This window comes from Ambystoma mexicanum, chromosome 3q (genome assembly GCF_040938575.1).
Source record: "Ambystoma mexicanum isolate Mex_15411 chromosome 3q, UKY_AmexF1_1, whole genome shotgun sequence".
In the NCBI taxonomy this organism is placed as follows: Eukaryota; Metazoa; Chordata; class Amphibia; order Caudata; family Ambystomatidae; genus Ambystoma; species Ambystoma mexicanum.
The window spans coordinates 1,083,143,943-1,083,163,486 of NC_090926.1; the positions used below are offsets into that span (position 1 = coordinate 1,083,143,943).

The 19,544-nt window shown below is 56.4% G+C and overlaps 1 protein-coding gene across 1 annotated transcript in view; it reads left to right on the top strand.

Annotated features, from left to right (window-relative positions):
- Positions 1 to 439: 439 nt before the first annotated feature.
- The window catches only part of LOC138583274 (zinc finger protein 282-like), a 71,655-nt gene continuing 52,550 nt past the window's right edge, over positions 440 to 19,544 (top strand). The window contains exon 1 of the mRNA XM_069655372.1: positions 440 to 636. Within this exon, the coding sequence (XP_069511473.1) occupies positions 613 to 636 (24 nt within the window). The 5' untranslated portion in view covers positions 440 to 612. The remainder of the gene's footprint in view (positions 637 to 19,544) is intronic.

The following is a 19,544-nucleotide window of genomic DNA, read 5'->3' on the forward strand; positions in this document are numbered from 1 at the left end:
AAATGATGTTATAGTTATTTATGAAAGCATCCCATTTACAGAAGGTATTTTGCTCACTTCCTTCGATTACATCAGAACCACAGAGTTCTAAAAAATAACTTTATTAGACTCTGACATCGGGACATAAGTCTGTGTGATGTCACTTCGTGTGCTGACATGAGAGGTCAAAAGTCATTAAGCGTCACTTCCGGAATGCTGTGATCTGTGTGTCGACCGAATGCCTCATTTGTATAAACTACTGCAAAATAACATTTATGTTCATGTAATAAAAGTTATGATTGCTGAACAAATAATTATTCAAAATTGGTTTGTGAAAAATATATTCTGTAACAAGAACAGTTTACAAATGCAATTGTCGCACTTCATGAATGCGCGTGTGTGTGTAGATGCCGTATCTGAGCATGTGCTCGTGTTTAGTGTCTCCTGCGCGGAGCATGGGCAGTAGTAGATTATGGGCGCCCGGGTAAACATTGTTCGACCAGGAGCTGTTTGTTTGGGGTGTTCGTAACTCTCGTCTCCCGCACAAGTTGCGACACGGAACTACTCGATCTGTGTTTGACCGAGGCGTGATTATCAGAGGCCAAACCCTTCAGCCTCGCTGAAGAGAGAGAGATGTCCCAGTCGGATACAGACCAGGCGAGTCTTGCCCAGTGTTTGGGGTGTTCCAAGGGGGAGGCAGCGCCTTTGCTAATCCTACTTACTTTCAAGATGTGAAACTGGAGTTCTTTTAGAGGGAGGCATCGTCTGCTGTAACCCCTTCGCCCAAATTATTGCTTCAATCGGTTTATATTCGGAAATTCCACTTTTTAGAAATGTTCCTTTGAGAGATCGTAAGAAAAAAGAGCCAAAAGATGTGTGGTATTCTCCATTGCCCAAATTGGCAACGCTTTTTAGTTTTGGCTGTTATGTGGTTCCTTCGTCACCTTTAAACCGAAACTAGAGTAGAGGTAGGGAGAAATGGCATATGAGGAGGGATACAAAGCTTGGAGGTGTTGTTTGACTCTTTATTCACCCGTTGACTGCCTATGGCCATGTTATTCCCTATGACCATTCCCACCCACTTCCTGTTCCTCCCATCCCAAAACACAGCCTACTAGGATCACTGGAGCTAGATTTTTCGGGCCTTATGATCAAACCTTGAACTTAAAGTTCCTGCTAGTTTTTTAAAGCAGTCATCTGAAAGTGAATGACTTAATTAGAGCTGTAAAGGTGCTACTGGTGTTATACACATGTCTTAACGACGTCTGCCTTTAACTCGGTTTATAAGCACTATGGGCCTCATTAGGACCCAGGCGTTAAGGGGTTAACAGCCATAAAAAGTGTCGGCGCCGTTAAACCCTTAACGCGTTACTACGAGGTCCCTTTGCGGGACCCGACCTTAACAGCTGGTCTAGACCAGCCGTTAAAGTAGGGGCCCGCAAAGGGACTCTCGAGGTAAGTACGGTACTGCAATTTGTGGTACCGTACTTACCGCCTTCCCCATTCCCATTATGCCCTATGGGGCAAAAATGGGAATGGGGAAGAGCCATGGTGGTATGGGGAATTACCGCCCCGCCAATCTTGAAATGGGGTGGTCATTCCCCATTCCGCCATGGCGGACTCGGGCATCGACCATGATGCTAATAGCACCATGGTTTTCCGCCGGAGTCCTAATGAGGCCCTATGAGTGTTCTCTACTGAAGGCCACTTAAAAACAAGCATTAGAAAAGCGAACAGTTTTGGCTTGGTTATAATAAGTATTCATTATTTTCCAGGCACTGCTATTATATGCCCAGGTACTCGCACCATTTTGCAGCTGTTATCATCCATGGTCAGTTATTACCACTTTGACAATGGCTGGGAAATGCCTTTCCCATGCCTACACAAAAGCCAACACTGTTGGCATTACCAATGCTTGTTTCCTGCATGTGTGAGCCCAATTTTCCCATAAGAAAGAAAACAAAGCAACACAATGGTGGTCATTCCGAGTTGGGCGGTAGCCATGGTGCTATTAGCACCATGGCTGCCTCCCAAACCGGGTCCGGTACCGGTCTGGTTGAATGGGGACTTACAGGGTCATTCCGACCCTGGAGGACCCGGTAAGTCCCCATTCCACCAACCATTCCCCATTCCCATTTGAGCCCCCATAGGGCTCAATGGGAATGGGGAAGGCGCTAATATCCCGGGCCCGTTATTAGCACCCTAGTCCCTTAGAGGGACCCGAAAGGACGTGTGGTCAGACCACACTTCCTTTATGGTTCCCGCTAAGGGACCTCGGAATTGGGAGGTAAGGGTTTACCGGCACCGGTCTCCTTACCGGTGCCCGGTATCCCTTACCACCCAACTCAGAATGACCCCCAATGACACTGCACAGGAACGTTACCCTAATGAAAAATCTTTTTTTAGTGGTGTGAAAGGCTGGGCTTCTCCTTAGATTTATTTCCACCATTCCAGTAAATCACCAAATGCTTTCCATAGAGCTAATTGGCATCACATTCTAAGAAATGGTTGAATTAACTTCAATGGAATAATTATCCCAAAACAACTCTTTTGAAACGCAACAGGTTGAGCAATAAGGCTCGTTTCTAAGGGTTATGTTATGTTAAGTTTATTTGTAAGGCGCTTAATTATACCACAAGGCATCTTGGCACTAAAAATAAACCTTCCAACAAACACAGCCACAAGGAAAAGCAGCCCTAGACTAAAACAGATGGGTTTTTAAGGAGCAATGGAATTGCAAATGATCTCCATTGGCCCGAAGAGTACGCAGTAGCGATTCTCAGAGAGATGGCTGAGAAATATGCCCCCGCCCCGTTATCTCTTTCACCTGTGCCTGGATTGACCTTGCAAGCACAAGACAGACAGAGGTCTCCTCGGACCTCTTCCCTCCAAGCCCTGAACAAAAACATCCATATGCAGCCTGAGCGTTCCTGTTGATTTTTACATTTTCCCCTAAACTTTAAGCTACAGTAGAATGCCTGTTACCGGAAATGTGATTCCAAAGCACACATGGGTGGTGGGCTGCTTTTCTGCATGGCACCTATGCGTAGAGTGCCAAGCTATACAGCGTGCACAGTTGGTTGCATCGTCCATCTGATCCACTTTGTGAAAAAAAGAGGATCTGCAGATACAGCCTGATGGAGGTGTAATGTGATGTGTACTAAGCACATCCCATTGTACATAGAGCAGGATTTGAGAATGGGGACCTAAATGTGTATCCATTCTAGGGAGCGAATGAGTACTAGTGTTTTTGTCAGGGGCATTTCCAATAAGGTTTGATATTGTTCTCTGACCCCAAGGGTTCTGCTTGTCATGCTTCTGCTGTGTCTCTCGCTGAGGTGTAGACCATAAAACCTAATGCCCTCTCAATATCCAAGACAAATGTACAAAGCCTGAGTAAGATGAGTGCGTGCTAACCACTTTGTATGGTCAATCTTGATTCAGTGAACATTTGATTAACATTATGTAAGAAAAACACTCCATAGCCATAGTATTCAGACTATTAATCCAATAAAATAATACACTTATGAATTAAACTTGTTTCAACAGTGACTACACGTGTTTCAAGGGCTTCCTCAGAGCAACCATAATGTTGATTATGAAATTGATGCTCATTTGAATTATTCACAAATGTATGCTGTGCTATGATAATTTAATAGCTTCACTTCTTGACTTCAAAAGCATTAGACCCATCAAGGCAAAATTCCGGGTTTCAACGATAAGGGTTAAAATTATTTGCAGTCTATCATATAGTAGCAGTGACCTTTTTTCTGGTTCAAACTACACTTGGCCTGTTAGCCTGTGCACTCCTCGCACTTCAGTCTTGATAGAATGGCCTTTGGGATCATTTTGCTCACCTGTCAAGGTGCCATCCTGCGCAGCTGCTGCTCAAGTGCTTACAATTACAAAATGCCCGGAAGCATGTTTCCTTGTGAAAAATCCATCACAATATTGCCTGTTGCTGCTTATTACATCTTCCCAGCAAACCTTTTATCTAAGTGATCTACCAGGACATTTTACATATTGAAAGCTTGTAAATATAACACCTTTTCAGGGTAATTCATAGAAATTCGCACAAAAGTGGAGCACGCGACTGGCGCACAGCGTGCCCGTGCGAATGTCTGTGCCAGCCGCGTGCGCTAAAATCGATTTCCGCGCACAGCGTATTCATGGATTTTCGCATCCAAAACTAGCCGTGGCGCAGCGACCCTGCAGCAGCGCCAGTTACGCCCCCAAGAACGCCCTTGCGCAAGGAAAAGCCTTCAAAATCCCCAAATAATCGCAAAGGGCTGCGCTAACCCTGGACCAGTTCACAGGGCTGGCAAACAGCAAACGCCAAGCGGGGAACGTGTATTTCAGTGGTTCGCGGGAAGTTCCACACGCGAATGTCCTGTGTACGTGTGCATCAGGGGTGCACGGAAGTATCACACGCAAAATCAGCAGGGTATGTGTATTTCAGGGGTGCGCAGGAAGTATCACACGCAATTCCAGCAGGGTACGTGTATTACAGGGGTGCGCGGGAAGTTCCACACGCGATTGGCCCCGTGCGAGCAGGGTACGTGTATTTCAGGGGTGCGCGGGAAGTTTCACACGCGATTGGCCCCGTGCGAGCAGGGTACGTGTATTCCAGGGGTGCGCGGGAAGTTCCACACGCGATTTCAGCAGGGTATGTGTATTTCAGGGGTGCGCAGGAAGTTCCACACGCGATTGGCCCCGTGCGAGCAGTGTACGTGTATTTCAGGGGTGCGCGGGAAGTTCCACACGCGAATTCAGCAGGGTACGTGTATTTCAGGGGTGCGCGGGAAGTTCCACACGCAATTTCAGCAGGGTACGTGTATTTCAGGGGTGCGCGGGAAGTTCCACACGCGATTCCATCAGGGTACGTGTATTTCAGGGGTGCGTGGGAAGTTCCACACGCGATTGGCCCTGTGCGAGCAGGGTACGCGTATTTCAGGGGTGCGCGGGAAGTTCCACACGCGATTCCATCAGGGTACGTGTATTTCAGGGTTGCGCGGGAAGTTCCACACGCGATTGGCCCCGTGCGAGCAGGGTATGTGTATTTCAGGAGTGCGCAGGAAGTTCCACACACGATTGGCCCTGTGCGAGCAGGGTACGTGTATTCCAGGGGTGCGCGGGAAGTTCCACACGCGATTTCAGCAGGGTACGTGTATTTCAGGGGTGCGCGGGAAGTTCCACACGCGATTTCAGCAGGGTACGTGTATTTCAGGGGTGCGCGGGAAGTTCCACACGCGATTGGCCCCGTGCGAGCAGGGTACGTGTATTCCAGGGGTGCGCGGGAAGTTCCACACGCGATTGGCCCCGTGCGAGCAGGGTACGTGTATTCCATGGGTGCGCGGGAAGTTCCACACGCGATTTCAGCAGTGTACGTGTATTTCAGGGGTGCGCGGGAAGTTCCACACGCGATTTCAGCAGGGTACGTGTATTTCAGGGGTGCGCGGGAAGTTCCACACGCGATTTCAGCAGGGTACGTGTATTTCAGGGGTGCGCGGGAAGTTCCACACGCGATTGGCCTCGTGCGAGCAGGGTACGTGTATTCCAGGGGTGCGCGGGAAGTTCCACACGCGATTGGCCCCGTGCGAGCAGGGTACGTGTATTCCAGGGGTGCGCGGGAGGTTCCACATGCGATTTCAGCAGGGTACGTGTATTTCAGGGGTGCGCGGGAAGTTCCACACGCGATTGGCCCCGTGCGAGCAGGGTACGTGTATTTCAGGGGTGCGCGGGAAGTTCCACACGCGATTTCAGCAGGGTACCTGTATTTCAGGGGTGCGCGGGAAGTTCCACACGCGATTTCAGCAGGGTACGTGTATTTCAGGGGTGCGCGGGAAGTTCCACACGCGATTCCATCAGGGTACGTGTATTTCAGGGGTGTGCGGGAAGTTCCACACGCGATTGGCAGCGTGTGAGCAGGGTACGTGTATTTCAGGGGTGCACGGGAAGTTCCACACGCGATTCCATCAGGGTACGTGTATTTCAGGGGTGCACGGGAAGTTCCACACGCGATTGGCCCCGTGCGAGCAGGGTACGTGTATTCCAGGGGTGCGCGGGAAGTTCCACACGCGATTGGCCCCGTGCGAGCAGTGTACGTGTATTCCAGGGGTGCGCGGGAAGTTCCACACGCGATTTCAGCAGGGTACGTGTATTTCAGGGGTGCGCGGGAAGTTCCACACGCAATTTCAGCAGGGTACGTGTATTTCAGGGGTGCGCGGGAAGTTCCACACGCGATTGGCCCCGTGCGAGCAGGGTACGTGTATTCCAGGGGTGCGCGGGAAGTTCCACACGCGATTGGCCCCGTGCGAGCAGGGTACGTGTATTCCAGGGGTGCGCGGGACGTTCCACACGCGATTTCAGCAGGGTACGTGTATTTCAGGGGTGCGCGGGAAGTTCCACACGCGATTTCAGCAGGGTACGTGTATTTCAGGGGTGCGCGGGAAGTTCCACACGCGATTTCAGCAGGATACGTGTATTTCAGGGGTGCGCGGGAAGTTCAACACGCGATTGGCCCCGTGCGAGCAGGGTACGTGTATTCCAGGGGTGCGCAGGAAGTTCCACACGCGATTGGCCCCGTGCGAGCAGGGTACGTGTATTCCAGGGGTGCGCGGGAAGTTCCACGCGATTGGCCCCATGCGAGCAGGGTACGTGTATTCCAGGGGTGCGCGGGAAGTTCCACACGCGATTTCAGCAGGGTACGTGTATTTCAGGGGTGCGCGGGAAGTTCCACACGCGATTTCAGCAGGGTACGTGTATTTCAGGGGTGCGCGGGAAGTTCCACACGCGATTTCAGCAGGATACGTGTATTTCAGGGGTGCGCGGGAAGTTCCACACGCGATTGGCCCCGTGCGAGCAGGGTACGTGTATTCCAGGGGTGCGCGGGAAGTTCCACACGCGATTGGCCCCGTGCGAGCAGGGTACGTGTATTCCAGGGGTGCGCGGGAAGTTCCACACGCGATTGGCCCCGTGCGAGCAGGGTACGTGTATTCCAGGGGTGCGCGGGAAGTTCCACACGCGATTGGCCCCGTGCGAGCAGGGTACGTGTATTCCAGGGGTGCGTGGGAAGTTCCACACGCGATTTCAGCAGGGTACGTGTATTTCAGGGGTGCGCGGGAAGTTCCACACGCGATTTCAGCAGGGTACGTGTATTTCAGGGGTGCGCGGGAAGTTCCACATGCGATTTCAGCAGGGTACGTGTATTTCAGGGGTGCGCGGGAAGTTCCACACGCGATTGGCCCCGTGCGAGCAGGGTACGTGTATTCCAGGGGTGCGCGGGAAGTACCACACGCGATTTCAGCAGGGTACGTGTATTTCAAGGGTGCGCGGGAAGTTCCACACGCGATTTCAGCAGGGTACGTGTATTTCAGGGGTGCGTGGGAAGTTCCACACGCGATTTCAGCAGGGTACGTGTATTTCAGGGGTTCTGGGGAGTACTACAGGTGAATTGGCTGTGTGGGTCCTCCCAGGTGTTTGCTCTACAACCTCCACGGCCCCTGCAGGCAGCCCACACCACGGGGGACTACCCTGCAACCCTGCTCATGTCCCGCAGGCAGCCCATCCACCATGGGCATGCCCCCCAGCCAACCCACATGTCACCTTGCGCTACTGATCAACAATGCATGTCTCCCAGCACCCCCACCCCCCAGCAGTCAGGGGCACCCTCCACCAGGCCCCCACTCCTGTCTCCCTGCACCCCCACCCCCCAGCAGTCAGGGGCACCCTCCACCAGGCTCCCACTCCTGTCTCCCTGCACCCCCTACCCCCCAGCAGTGCAGGGGCAGCCTCCACCAGGCCCCCACCCATGTCTCCCATCACCCCCACCCCCAGTCACCAGGGTAGCCTCCACCAGGCCCCCACTCATGTCCAACTCATGTCTCCCACCACCCCCACCCCCCAGCAGTGCAGGGGCAGCCTCCACCAGGCCCCCACTCATGTCTCCCAGCACCCCCAGCCACCAGGGGCAGCCCCCACCAGGCCCCCACCCATGTCTCCCACCACCCCCACCCCCCAGCCACCAGGGGCAGCCTCCACCAGGCCCCCACTCATGTCTCCCACCACCCCACCCCCCAGCAGTGCAGCAGCAGCCTCCACCAGGCCCCCACTCATGTCCCCTATTACCCCCACCCCCCAGCAGTGCAGGGGCAGCCTTCACCAGGCCCTCACTCATGTCTCCCACCACCCCCACCCCCCAGCAGTGCAGGGGCAGCCTCCACCAGGCCCCCACCCATGTCTCCCATCACCCCCACCCCCCAGCCACCAGGGGCAGCCTCCACCAGGCCCCCACTCATGTCCAACTCATGTCTCCCACCACCCCCACCCCCCAGCAGTGCAGGGGCAGCCTCCACCAGGCCCCCACCCATGTCTCCCAGCACCCCCACCCCCCAGCCACCAGGGGCAGCCTCCACCAGGCCCCCACTCATGTCTCCCACCACCCCCACCCCCCAGCAGTGCAGCGGCAGCCTCCACCAGGCCCCCACTCATGTCCCCTATTACCCCCACCCCCCAGCAGTGCAGGGGCAGCCTCCACCAGGCCCCCACTCATGTCTCCCACCACCCCCCAGCAGTGTAGGGGCAGCCTCCACCAGGCCCCCACCCATGTCTCCCATCACCCCCACCCCCCAGCACTGTGGGGCACCTGCCAGCAGGCCCCCACTCATGTCCAACTCATGTTCCCCTGCACCCCCACCCCCCAGCACTGTGGGGCACCTGCCAGCAGGCCCCCACTCATGTCCAACTCATGTTCCCCAGCCAACATGTCATCACAATCTAGATCCCTGGTCCCTATGGTCAGCCTCCAAATGCAAAACACCCACCCGAGTATTGCATCCACCCACTCAGAAATGGCAATAACATGATAGCAATTGCAAGTTTGGAAACGAACACATGTCCCTCACATACACCCAATGGGTGTCAGTGAATCTCAGAACCCATATCATGATATGCATGAAACCAATGAGATGATACTACACATTGAAGTTTGATCAAAAAATATGTATTAAAGGAAACATGAATTGAATCAAAAATAAACTAACAGAAATGGGAATGTAAAAAAAGTAAAAAGAAGCACGTCTGTGAAAAAATGCAAAACCAAAAATCAGAATCCAAAGGAATGGTGTCCAAAGTCACAGTCCACAAAATAAAATCCAATGGGAAATTATAATTGAAAGCCATTGCTCCATGGGTACATTGTAAAAAGAAAAGAAAATCAAACAGTGAACTATGTACAGGTGAACAACCAGGGTCCATGATCCCAACAAAAGAAATGAAACCTATCTAACAACACTACCTAATAAAAAATAACTATATACAAAGATGTGGCCCATAGTCCAATAGGTCCAAAGAAAATGCAAAAACAAAGGAAACCTAACACTAACTACATAACTATTTACATGGGCAACGGGCTAGTCCAACGGCTCACTGGATGTTGTCATGGGCCAGGGCATCATCGAACTCCTGTTCAATGGCTTGGAGGCGGGCATGTTCCCTGGCCCCGAGGTCTCGCAGGGATAAAGCAGTGTCCAGCTCCAACTCCCTGCGAAGACCCTCGAGGCACTCAGCCCGCCTCAGCGCCCTCCGCATGGAGTTCTCCGCCCTGACCATTATGAGCCGTTCCTCCTCTGCCCGCTGCCGCTCCGCACCTATCTGCTGGCCCAACCGCTCCCACACGGAAGCCACTCCCATTCCAGGGTTCTCCTGCCCTCCGGCCGATGCCTGCACCCCTGATGTTGATGGCCCCGAGCCATGATGCCTCCCACGTCGAGCCTGCCGCTGCCTCCGACGCAACTGCCTGTGCCAGCACAACGGCATCCAAGCTGATGGAATCCACCGACGCCGTCGTGCACGTGCCCTGCCCGATGATGCCGTCACATCCTCCATCTGCTGGGGTCCAGTTGCTGGTGTGTCCACCCCTGCTGGACCTCCGACTCCCGACTGTGGCAGGGATGGGATCCCCACCGAGCCAGCTGCATTGGTCAGGGCAGGTCCACAGGGGGCCCTGGTGGCATCTGGGCCGGAAGATGGCATGGAGAACGACTGGTGCATAGTCTCCACAGAGGAGGAGAGGGTCGTCAGATTGGCCGACACATGTAGGAAACCCCCGACCATGGCCGATCCCAACTGGGCCACGTCGGCACGGTGCTCTCCGTGATGACATGCATGCTCCTCCCGGGAAGCACGCACCTCATCACGAATTGCACCAGTGCGCAACGCGACACCAATCAGGACCTTCTCCCTACGGCCAGGGGTCCCCTCGTCCGCAGGTGGAGGGGAGTCAGATGACATGGACATCCCCCCTACCTGCGGACGGGCCTGGGATGGGGCATCCCTGCTGGTGCATGGTGGTGCAGTCACAGTGTCAGGGACAGTGACATGCACAGGCCCCTCCACGGCGACCTGTGCTGCCTCCTGCCCCTGCCCCTGGACTGCAACACTTGCACCAGCAGGGATGCCCCCCCCAGGCCCCATGTGCGCCTCAGTAGCAGCCTCCTCCTCCTCTGTGGAAACCACCAACCTGGATGGCTCCACCCCGTCTTCCGCCGTTGCAAGCCCCTGCATCCCCGCCGCTTTGCTCCACAGAGCCGTCTCCGCCCTATTCTTCACGTGGCGCTGTGTAGAGGGAGACATAGAACACAAGCATCAGGGTACTGTACAATGGTCCCCTAGACAGGAAGCAATAGCAGATGAGTGGCACTGTCAAAGATCACTTCCATCATGTCCCTCCACAACACATGGCTCAGTGCAGGTAAAACACATGCGGTAACAGGCATGGCGCATGCTATGGACATTAGCATACATGTCCAAGTGATTCTTGAAACATACACTGTTGTTTTGGAACTCACATGCATCATGGGCCATGCCTATCACATGCACACACTTCACCCTAGTTTCATCCATCTGGCCTCGTACACCACAGACACAGTGGATACAAGGATGACTAGGCTGCATCAGTGAACCTGAACATTGCGACAGACATGTGTCATGCATCCCTGCCATTCACAAGTCACAGACACGCAGGTCAGACACACAGACATGGACAGCATACATGTACATGGCATCAGCACCCATCCCTCACCCCCACCCATGTGCAGGAACAGAGACTGGCATGCTTTCATGTGGCCATACCGCATAGGGCAACCCATGTTGCATTTGAACACATGCACCAACCGTGTGGTTCACACATTACTGGTCTCACATGCATGACGTCCCTGCACACACACATGCATACATGGCCTATGTCACACATACAGGCAAGTATCAGACAACCAGCACACTGCAACATGCCCTGTCTCACACAGCAATGCTTGGCCACTTACCGCTCAACTCCAGACGGGTCTGCCTCTCAAGGATCTGGGCGTGGAGCGCTGGGCCTACGCGTTCCAGGACCCTCATCTGGATGGTACCCATGCGGCCCCGGCCCCCCTCCACGAGGCGCCGGGCCTTCAAGAGGGTCCTGGACCTGCAGTCATCCCAGCGCTTCTTGACATGTTGGTAGTCGCGGACTGCCACCCCCTCTGCGTTGATGGCAGTCACGATGTCCGTCCAGATCCAAGTCTGTCCTTCCTTGTTGGCGCGCTTACTTCCGAAGAGGGCATCATACTGCCCCAGGACTTGCTCCACCAGGACACCAACTTCGGTGGCAGTGAAGCTGGTGCCCCTCTGCCTCTCTGGCCGGGGGTTGCCAGTGGTGCCAGATGTTGCAGTGCCCGACATGGCAACCCCAGAGGCAGGAGTGGGTGGGCAACTGGGTCCTGGGGCTGGGCTGTGGAGCGATGGTATCCCAGTCGGGAGTCTTCTGTTCCAGCAGGGGTGGACACAGCAAATGGACCCCTGCAGATGGCTGATGTGCAGGCACCAAATGGCAGGGCACGTTGGCAGCAGGCAGGCAGGCAGGCAGGCAGCAGCAGATGGCTCGTGGGAGGCTGCTCGGGGCTCTGGGGGGCAGTAATTCGGCCTTTTGGGCAGGATTGTGGTCTTCCGTGTGCTTACGCGTGGCCAGCTTGATACGGAGTGATTTGGCACGTGAAAATCCTGCACGTCTGCGTGTAAATCGAGGAAAGGCCCTTAGCGCGTATGCACGTCAGCACGCATATGCGATTTCATTGGACCAAAGGCCCTTAGCGCGTGAGCGCGTCTGTGACGTGACGCGCGCGGGTGTTTCCCTCATAACACGTGATGACAGAGCACACGTGGATTTCCAACAATCGCGTGTGAAACTTCCCGCGCACCCCGAAACACACGTACCCAGGCTAATCGCGTGTGGAACTTCCCGCGCACCCCGAAACACACGTACCCAGGCTAATCGCGTGTGGAACTTCCCGCGCACCCCGAAACACACGTATCCAGGCTAAACGCGTGTGGAACTTCCCGCGCACCCCGAAACACACGTACCCAGGCCAATCGCGTGTACGCTCACTTCCCTCCGATTACACGCGATGACACTCGGACGTGCAGTTTTACCACGTGTGCTCTGTCATCACGTGTTATGAGGGAAACACCCGCGCGTGTCACATCACAGATGCGCTCACGCGCTAAGGGCCTTTGGTCCAATGAAATCGCATATGCGTGTTGACGTGCATACGCGCTAAGGGCCTTTCCTCGATTCACACGCAGACGTGCAGGATTTTCACGTGCCAAATCACTCCGTATCAAGCTGGCCACGCGTAAGCACACGGAAGACCACGCTCCTGCCCACAAGGCCAAATTACTGCCCCCCAGAGCCCCGAGCACGCTCCCACCTGCCATCTGCTGCTGCCTGCTGCCCACGTGCCCTGCCATTTGCTGCCTGCACATCAGCCAGGGGTGCTGTTGCTGTGACCACCCCTGCTGGAACCGAAGACTCCCGACTGCGATTCCATCGCTCCACAGCCCAGCCCCAGGACCCAGTTGCCCACCCACTCCTGCCTCTGGGGTTGTCATGTCGGGCACTGCAACATCTGGCACCACTGACAACCCCCGGCCAGAGAGGCAGAGGGGCACCAGCTTCAGTGCCAGGGAAGTTGGTGTCCTGGTGGAGCAAGTCCTGGGGCAGTATGATGCCCTCTAGGGAAGGGTGCGCGCCGACAAGGAAGGACGGACTCGGATCTGGACCGACATCGTGACTGCCATCAACGCGGAGAGGGTGGCAGTCCGCGACTTCCAACATGTCAAGAAGCGCTGGGAGGACTTCAGGTCCAGGACCCTGAGCAAGGCCCGGCGCATCTTGAAGGCAGCGGATGCTAAGGGGCGCCGGGGCCACTTGTCGGAAGATCAGATGAGGGTCCTGGAACGCATATCCCCAGCGCTCCACGTCCAGGTCCTTGAGAGGCAGACCCGTCTGGAGTCGAGCGGTAAGTGTACATGCATCATGATTGTAACCTGTGCGTGTGGTGATGTGCCAGTAGTGTGCCGGTTGCACATCTATTTGTATGGGGCCGAGTATGGGTGGGGGTGTACAGGACCGTGAGGCTAACACATGCGAGGGCTGTCATGTGTGAGACATGGATGGTGCTTGTGTGTGTCGGCTTGCATGCCAAATGCAGTTGCGTGGGCACACATGTTTGGATGAATGTGTATGTAAGTGGGCATGTTCGTGTTGTCACGCATGTATGTTGTTCTCAGCTGCATGTATCAGCACTGTGTACATGTGCATGTGTGTGTATTTGACAAGGGTGCAACAGTGATGCAACATGGATGCATGTGACAGCGGGATGTGGAAGCCTGATTGGCAGATGTGACATGGATGCCCATCGGAACACTGCAACAGTTGGCTGAGGTGTACACATGCATGCAAGTGTGGTGGTGTGCGTGCATGTGTAGTGCACTCCCTGTGTTGCATGTGATGTCTGGCTCACCTTTGCCTGCTCATGCTGTTGTATGTGTATGGATGGTGCTGGCAGTTGCAATGTGGCTGTGGTATGGCTCATGTGTGCAAGTTGAAATGACATGTGTGTTGCCCATTGTGATGCCATGTCTGAGGTTTGCCAATGCCACTCACGTGCAACTGTCATGTGTGTATGTGTACATTGTACAGTGCCCTGATGCCTGTGTTTTATTTCTCCCTGTCTGCAGCGTCAACTGATGAAGGTGCTGTGGAGCACAGCGGCGGGGATCGCACCGCCAGCCGGAGACGCAAGGCCCGGCTCCCCTCCCAGGTTGTGATCTCGTCGGGGAGTGAGGAGTCCGGTGCCGCGTCCCAGGCCGCAGCTGCCGGGGGGAGGTCCAAGAGGCGGAGGTCGGAGTTGGACTCCTCGGCAGTAGAAGGGGCAGCGGGGACCCCACAGGGCCCAACGGGGGAAGATGGCACGGAGTCATCCAGGTTGGTGGGGGGTTTGGTGGAGGAGGAGGCCGTGCAAGCAACAGAGACGAGGTCTGGAGGTGGGGATTCCACTGGTGCTAGTGGTGCAGTGCAGGACCAGGGACAGGAGGCAGCACAGGTCGCCGCGGAGGTGCCTGTGTGCAATCCTGTCCCTGATCCTGTCACTGCATCATCTTGCACCAGCAGGGATGCCTACGTCCAGACCCGTTTTCAGGCAGGGGATGAGCTCACGACAACTGGCCTTCCTCTGCCTGCGGACGTGGCTATCCAGGTCCGGGTTGAGCCTGTCCTGACTGGTGTGGCGTTGCGTCAACGGGCCATGCGAGGTGACCTGCAGTCTTTTCATGAGGAGACTGCAGGTCATCTCGAATGGCTCGTTGACCGCGTCGGCCTACTGGGACAGGTCACCCAGGCCGGATTCCTCCGTCTGATGGGGCTTGCTACGACCCCCTCCTCAACTGAACCCCCTACGCACCAGTCGTCCTCCGTGCCATCTTCCCACCCATCAGTCACCTGGGTGCCCTGTGGAGCTGCCTCTGACGGTGCGGCCAGGCTGGTGGAGGAGGCATCCCTGCCACAGTCGGGAGTCGGACGTCCAGCAGGGGTGGCCACATAAACGACTGCACCCCAGCCAGCGGAGGATGTGCAGGCAGCAGGAGGCAGTGCACGGGCAGAAGCGCAGCAGCAGCAATGTGGTGGGAGCCATGATGGCTCGGGGCCTTCCACATCAGAGGGGCAGGCATCGGCCGGAAGGCAGGAGGACCCAGGACGGGAAGTGTCTTCCGTGTGGCAGCGGTTGGGCCACGCCATAGATGTGGAGCGGCAGCGGGCGGAAGAGGCACGGCTCACGATGGTCAGGGCGGAGAACTCCATGAGGAGGGCCCTGAGGCGTGCCGAGTGCCTCGAGGCAATCCGCAGGGAGTTTGGGGGGAACATGTGGACGGCCCTGCGGACCCTCGGGGCCATGTAGGAGGAGCACCTCGGGGACATTGAGCAGGAGTTCGATGATGCCCTGGCCCGGAACATCCCGATGTGAGCCGTCGGACTAGCCTGCTGCCCTTGTAAATAGTTATATAGTTAGTGTAAGGTTTCCTTTGGTTTCGCATTTTTTTTGGACCTTTTGGACAATGGGCCACATTTTTGTATATAGTTATTTTTTTTAGGTAGTGTTATTAGATAGGTTTCATTTATCCGGTTGGGATCATGGACCCTGGATTGTTTATCTGTACATAGTTGACTTTTGGATTTTCAATTTTTATTATGATTTCGCCATGGAGCAATGGCTTTCGATTTTAATTTTCCATCGGATTTACTTTTGTGGACTGTGACTTTGGACACCTTTCCTTTGCATTATGATTTGTGGTTTAGCATTATTTCACGGACCTGCTGTTTCTTTTTTTTTATTTCTATTATTGTTTGTTTATTTTTGATTCAATTTATGTTGTTTTTAATACATATTTTTTCTTCAAAGTTCAATGTGTAGTATCATCTCATTAGTTTCATGCATATCATGATATGGGTTTTTTCACTGACACCCATTGGGTGAATGTGAGGGACAATTGTTCATTTCCAAACTTGCAATTGGGCTTCTATCATGTTTTTGCCATTTCTAAGTGGGTGGATGCAATACTCGGGTGGGTGTTTGCCATTTGGAGGCTGACCATAAGGGCCAGGGATCTACATTGTGGTGACATGTTGGCTGGGAAACATGGGTGGGGGCTGGTGGAGGCTGCCCCTGGTGGCTGGGGGGTGGGGGTAGACATGGGTGGGGGCCAGGTGGAAGCTGCCCCTGCACTGCTGGGGGGTGGGGGTGCAGGGGGACATGAGTGGGGGCATGGTGGAGGCTGCCCCTGGTGGCTGGGGGGTGGGGGTGGTGGGAGACATGGGTGGGGGCCTGGTGGAGGCTGCCCCTGCACTGCTGGGGGTGGGGGTGCAGGGGGACATGAGTGGGGGCCTGGTGGAGGCTGCCCCTGCACTGCTGGGGGGTGGGGGTGCAGGGGACATGAGTGGGGGCCTGGTGGAGGCTGCCCCTGGTGGCTGGGGGGTGGGGGTGGTGGTAGACATGAGTGGGGGCCTGGTGGAGGCTGCCCCTGCACTGCTGGGGGGTGGGGGTGGTGGTAGAAATGAGTGGGGGCCTGGTGGAGGCTGCCCCTGCACTGCTGGGGGGTGGGGGTGATAGGGGACATGAGTGGGGGCCTGGTGGAGGCTGCCCCTGGTGGCTGGGGGGTGGGGGTGATGGGAGACATGAGTAGGGGCCTGGTGGAGGCTGCCCCTGGTGGCTGGGGGGTGGGGGTGATGGGAGACATGAGTGGGGGCCTGGTGGAGGCTGCCCCTGGTGCCTGGGGGGTGGGGGTGGTGGTAGACATGGGTGGGTGCCTGGTGGAGGCTGCCCCTGCACTGCTGGGGGGTGGTGGTAGACATGAGTGGGGGCCTGGTGGAGGCTGCCCCTGCACTGCTGGGGGGTGGGGGTGCAGGAGGACATGAGTGGGGGCCTGGTGGAGGCTGCCCCTGCACTGCTGGGGAGTTGGGGTGCAGGGGGCCATGAGTGGGGGCCTGGTGGAGGCTGCCCCTGGTGGCTGGGGGGTGGGGGTGATAGGGGACATGAGTTGGGGCCTGGTGGAGGCTGCCCCTGGTGGCTGGGGGGTGGGGGCGGTGGGAGACATGAGTTGGACATGAGTGGGGGCCTGGTGGAGGCTGCCCCTGCACTGCTGGGGGGTGTGGGTGCAGGGGGACATGAGTGGGGGCCTGGTGGAGGCTGCCCCTGCACTGCTGGGGGTGGGGGTGCAGGGGGACATGAGTGTGGGCCTGGTGGAGGCTGCCCCTGGTGGCTGGGGGGTGGGGGTTATAGGGGACATGAGTGGGGGCCTGGTGGAGGCTGCCCCTGGTGGCTGGGGGGTGGGGGTGGTGGGAGACATGAGTTGGACATGAGTGGGGGCCTGGTGGAGGCTGCCCCTGCACTGCTGGGGGGTGGGGGTGATAGGGGACATGAGTGGGGGCCTGGTGGAGGCTGCCCCTGGTGGCTGGGGGGTGGGGGTGATGGGAGACATGAGTGGGGGCCTGGTGGAGGCTGCACCTGCACTGCTGGGGGGTGGGGGTGGTGGGAGACATGAGTGGGGGCCTGGTGGAGGCTGCCCCTGCACTGCTGGGGGGTGGTGGTAGACATGAGTGGGGGCCTGGTGGAGGCTGCCCCTGCACTGCTGGGGGGTGGGGGTGCAGGGGGACATGAGTGGGGGCCTGGTGGAGGCTGCCCCTGCACTGTTGGGGGGTGGGGGTGCAGGGGGACATGAGTAGGGGCCAGGTGGAGGCTGCCCCTGGTGGCTGGGGGGTGGGGGTGGTGGTAGACATGGGTGGGAGCCTGGTGGAGGCTGCCCCTGCACTGCTGGGGGGTGGGGGTGCAGGGGTACATGAGTGGGGGCCTGGTGGAGGCTGCCCCTGCACTGCTGGGGGGTGGGGGTGCAGGGGGACATGAGTGGGGGCCTGGTGCAGGCTGCCCCTGGTGGCTGGGGGGTGGGGTGGTGGTAGACATGAGTGGGGGCCTGGTGGAGGCTGCCCCTGCACTGCTGGGGGGTGGGGGTGGTGGTAGACATGAGTGGGGGCCTGGTGGAGGCTGCCCCTGCACTGCTGGGGGGTGGGGGTGCAGGGGGACATGAGTGGGGGCCTGGTGGAGGCTGCCCCTGCACTGCTGGGGGGTGGGGGTGATAGGGGACATGAGTGGGGGCCTGGTGGAGGCTGCCCCTGGTGGCTGGGGGGTGGGGGTACAGGGAGACATGTGTTGGTGATCAGTAGTGCAAGGTGACATGTGGGTTGGCTGGGGGGCATGGCCATGGTGGATGGGTTGCCTGTGGGACATGAGCAGGGGTGCAGGGTACTCCCCTGTGGTGTGGGCTGCCTGCAGGGGCCGTGGAGGGTGTAGAGGGAACACCTGGGAGGACCCACACGGCCAAGTCACGTGTAGCATTCCCCGGCACCACCTAAACACACGTACCCAGGCTAATTGCGCGTGGAACTTCCCGCGCACCCCGTAGTACACGTACCCAGGCTAATCGCGTGTGGGACTTCCCGCGCACCCCGAAGTACACGTACCCAGGCCAATCGCGTGTGGAACTTCCCGCGCACCCCGAAGTACACGTACCCAGGCCAATCGCGTGTGGAACTTCCCGCGCACCCCGAAACACACGTACACAGGCTAATCGCGTGTGGGACTTCCCGCGCACCCCGAAGTACACGTACCCAGGCCAATTGCGTGTGGAACTTCCCGCGCACCCCGAAGCACACGTACCCAGGCCAATCGCGTGTGGAACTTCCCGCGCACCCTGAAACACACGTACCCAGGCTAATCGCGCGTGGAACTTCCCGCGCACCCCGTAGTACACGTACCCAGGCAAATCGCGTGTGGGACTTCCCGCGCACCCCGAAGTACACGTACCCAGGCCAATCGCGTGTGGAACTTCCCGCGCACCCCGAAGTACACGTACCCAGGCTAATCGCGTGTGGAACTTCCCGCGCACCCCGAAACACACGTACCCAGGCTAATCGCGTGTGGGACTTCCCGCGCACCCCGAAGTACACGTACCCAGGCCAATCGCGTGTGGGACTTCCCGTGCACCCAGGTACACACGCACACGCTATTTTTCACACATCGGGTGTCCGTGTTTGTCGGTACCCCTTTGCACCTCATTTGTCCTAGAGGGCCACTGTATGGACCATTCATCATGGCTGTATATGGGTGCTTTTTGTTATCGCACATTTTGGCGCACATTTTTTTCAGGCGCAGGGACGCTACCGCCTGCTTTCTTGTGGCGTACTTGTTTGGCCCTGTGCGCGTCTTTGACTGTGCGCTGGTTTGCCCTATTCGATTCCATGAATACGGGTTGTAGGCGAGCGTGTGGGCGTTACGCGCACTTGCCCCCTGTACTTCCCCCGTGACGCCCATATTTTCACGTGTTGTTCCCCATTCCGAGTGTTACGCCCCGTGTTCCGCCTACTTCTCCAGCATTGGATCTTTCATAGATTCAGATGCTTCAATATTCCCCGTCGTCAGACTGGGAATCCTCGGTGATAAATTAAATAATAATAATAATAATAATAATAATTTTTTTTTTATATATATATATATATATATATATATATATATATATACACTGCCACCTAGCAGTGCATGTACATAGCCCATTATAGCCTATGAGCCACTTCATTGTGTAGTCCCTCCACCTCACTTTGGTCCTTTATGGCCCCAGCCAATGAGGTGGCAGGGCTTAAGCTC